The sequence below is a fragment of the Cajanus cajan genome, chromosome 5 (genome assembly GCF_000230855.2).
Source record: "Cajanus cajan strain Asha chromosome 5, NIPB_CcT2T_4, whole genome shotgun sequence".
NCBI lineage: Eukaryota > Viridiplantae > Streptophyta > Magnoliopsida > Fabales > Fabaceae > Cajanus > Cajanus cajan.
In genome coordinates this window covers 41401067-41402545 of record NC_138521.1, presented here as the reverse complement: position 1 = coordinate 41402545, position 1479 = coordinate 41401067, and the positions used below count along the sequence as shown (strand labels likewise).

The following is a 1479-nucleotide window of genomic DNA, read 5'->3' as shown; positions in this document are numbered from 1 at the left end:
AAGAAATTGACCACCACCTTGCGGGTTACATGTGCATATGACATTTCTTCAACCTATTTGGTGAAATAGTCGATGACTACGAGGATGAATTGATGTTTATTCGAAGCTTCGGGTTCAATGGGTCCAATGACGTCCATGCCCCACATTAAGAACGACCATGGTGATGTCATGACATTGAATTCGTTAGGTGTGACTTGGATGTTATCCTCATATATTTGGAATTTTTGAAATTTTCTTGCATGCAGGATACAATCCTTCTCCATGGTTGACCAAAAATATCCTGCTGTCATGATTTTTTTGGCCATGGTATGTCCTATCATATGGGTACCAAAGGTTCTCTCGTGAATTTCTTTCATCAAGGATTGAGCCTCCTTGTGATCGACACACCTTAAGAGGACTGAATCAAAACCTTTCTTGTAAAGGCCTCCTCCATGTGATGAGAATCTGATTGCCTTACGTCTAATCGTTTTCTTATCATTGTCAGTTGCTCAGGTTGGGTATTTTCCTCCTTCGACATACTATTGGATTTCAAAATACCATGGGTAGCCATCGCGTTTTTCGTCTATCATGAAGCAATGGGCTTGTACTTCATGACGTTGAATTCTAATGACTAGCATCTTGCTTCCTTCTTTTATGGCGAACATGGAGGATAATGTGGCCAAGGCATCCGCCAACTAATTTCCTTCTCTTGGGGTGTGTTCGAAGTTGATGGACTCAAACTGGAGCATTAAGCTTTGAATGTATTCCCAATAGGGAACTACTTTGGAATCTCTAGTTTCCCATTCGTTCCTTGACTAATGTATTACAAAATTTGAGTCGTTATAGACTTCTAATCTCGTGATGCCATTATCGAGGGCGACATGCAAATTGAATATGCAGGCTTCATATTCAGCCATGTTATTAGTGCAATCAAAGTCTAATATTGTCGTTACCAAGATGTGCTTTCCTTGGGACGACATTAGTATGGTGCCCACCCCATTTCCCATCAGTTTTGAGGCTTCGTCGAAGAACATGGTCCAGGATTCTTTCATAGTTTGCCCTTCTTCCTCATTTCCCAGAGCTAAAACTTCTTTGTCGGGGAAATTATCCTTTACCGCATGATATTTATCAGTCGGTCCATTTGCTAGATAATCGGCCAAAGCGCTACCCATGATTGCCTTTTGTGCAAGATAGGTGATGTCGTATTCTGATAACAATACCTGCCATCTGGAAACCCTCCTAGTGAGTATAGGCTTCTCAAACAGATACTTAATGGGATCCATTCTTGATATCAACTGGGTGGTATGCCTTAGCATATATTGTTTTAATCGTTGAGCGACCCATACCAAAGCACAATAGATCTTTTCTAATAGTGAATACTGCATCTCGTAATCTATGAATTTCCTGTTGAGGCAATGAATAACTCTTTCTTGATTATTGGCTTCACACCGTTGACCTAGCATACATCCCATGGAACCTTCCAATACTGTAAGATATAGG

The 1479-nt window shown here is 40.7% G+C and overlaps 1 protein-coding gene across 1 annotated transcript; it reads right to left on the bottom strand.

Moving 5' to 3' along the window:
* Positions 1-794: 794 nt before the first annotated feature.
* On the bottom strand, positions 795-1262 carry LOC109793461 (uncharacterized). The gene has a single exon (XM_020352931.2). It carries the CDS (start codon positions 1260-1262, stop codon positions 795-797), a length of 468 nt encoding a protein of 155 aa, XP_020208520.2.
* Between the last annotated feature and the right edge of the window lie 217 nt (positions 1263-1479).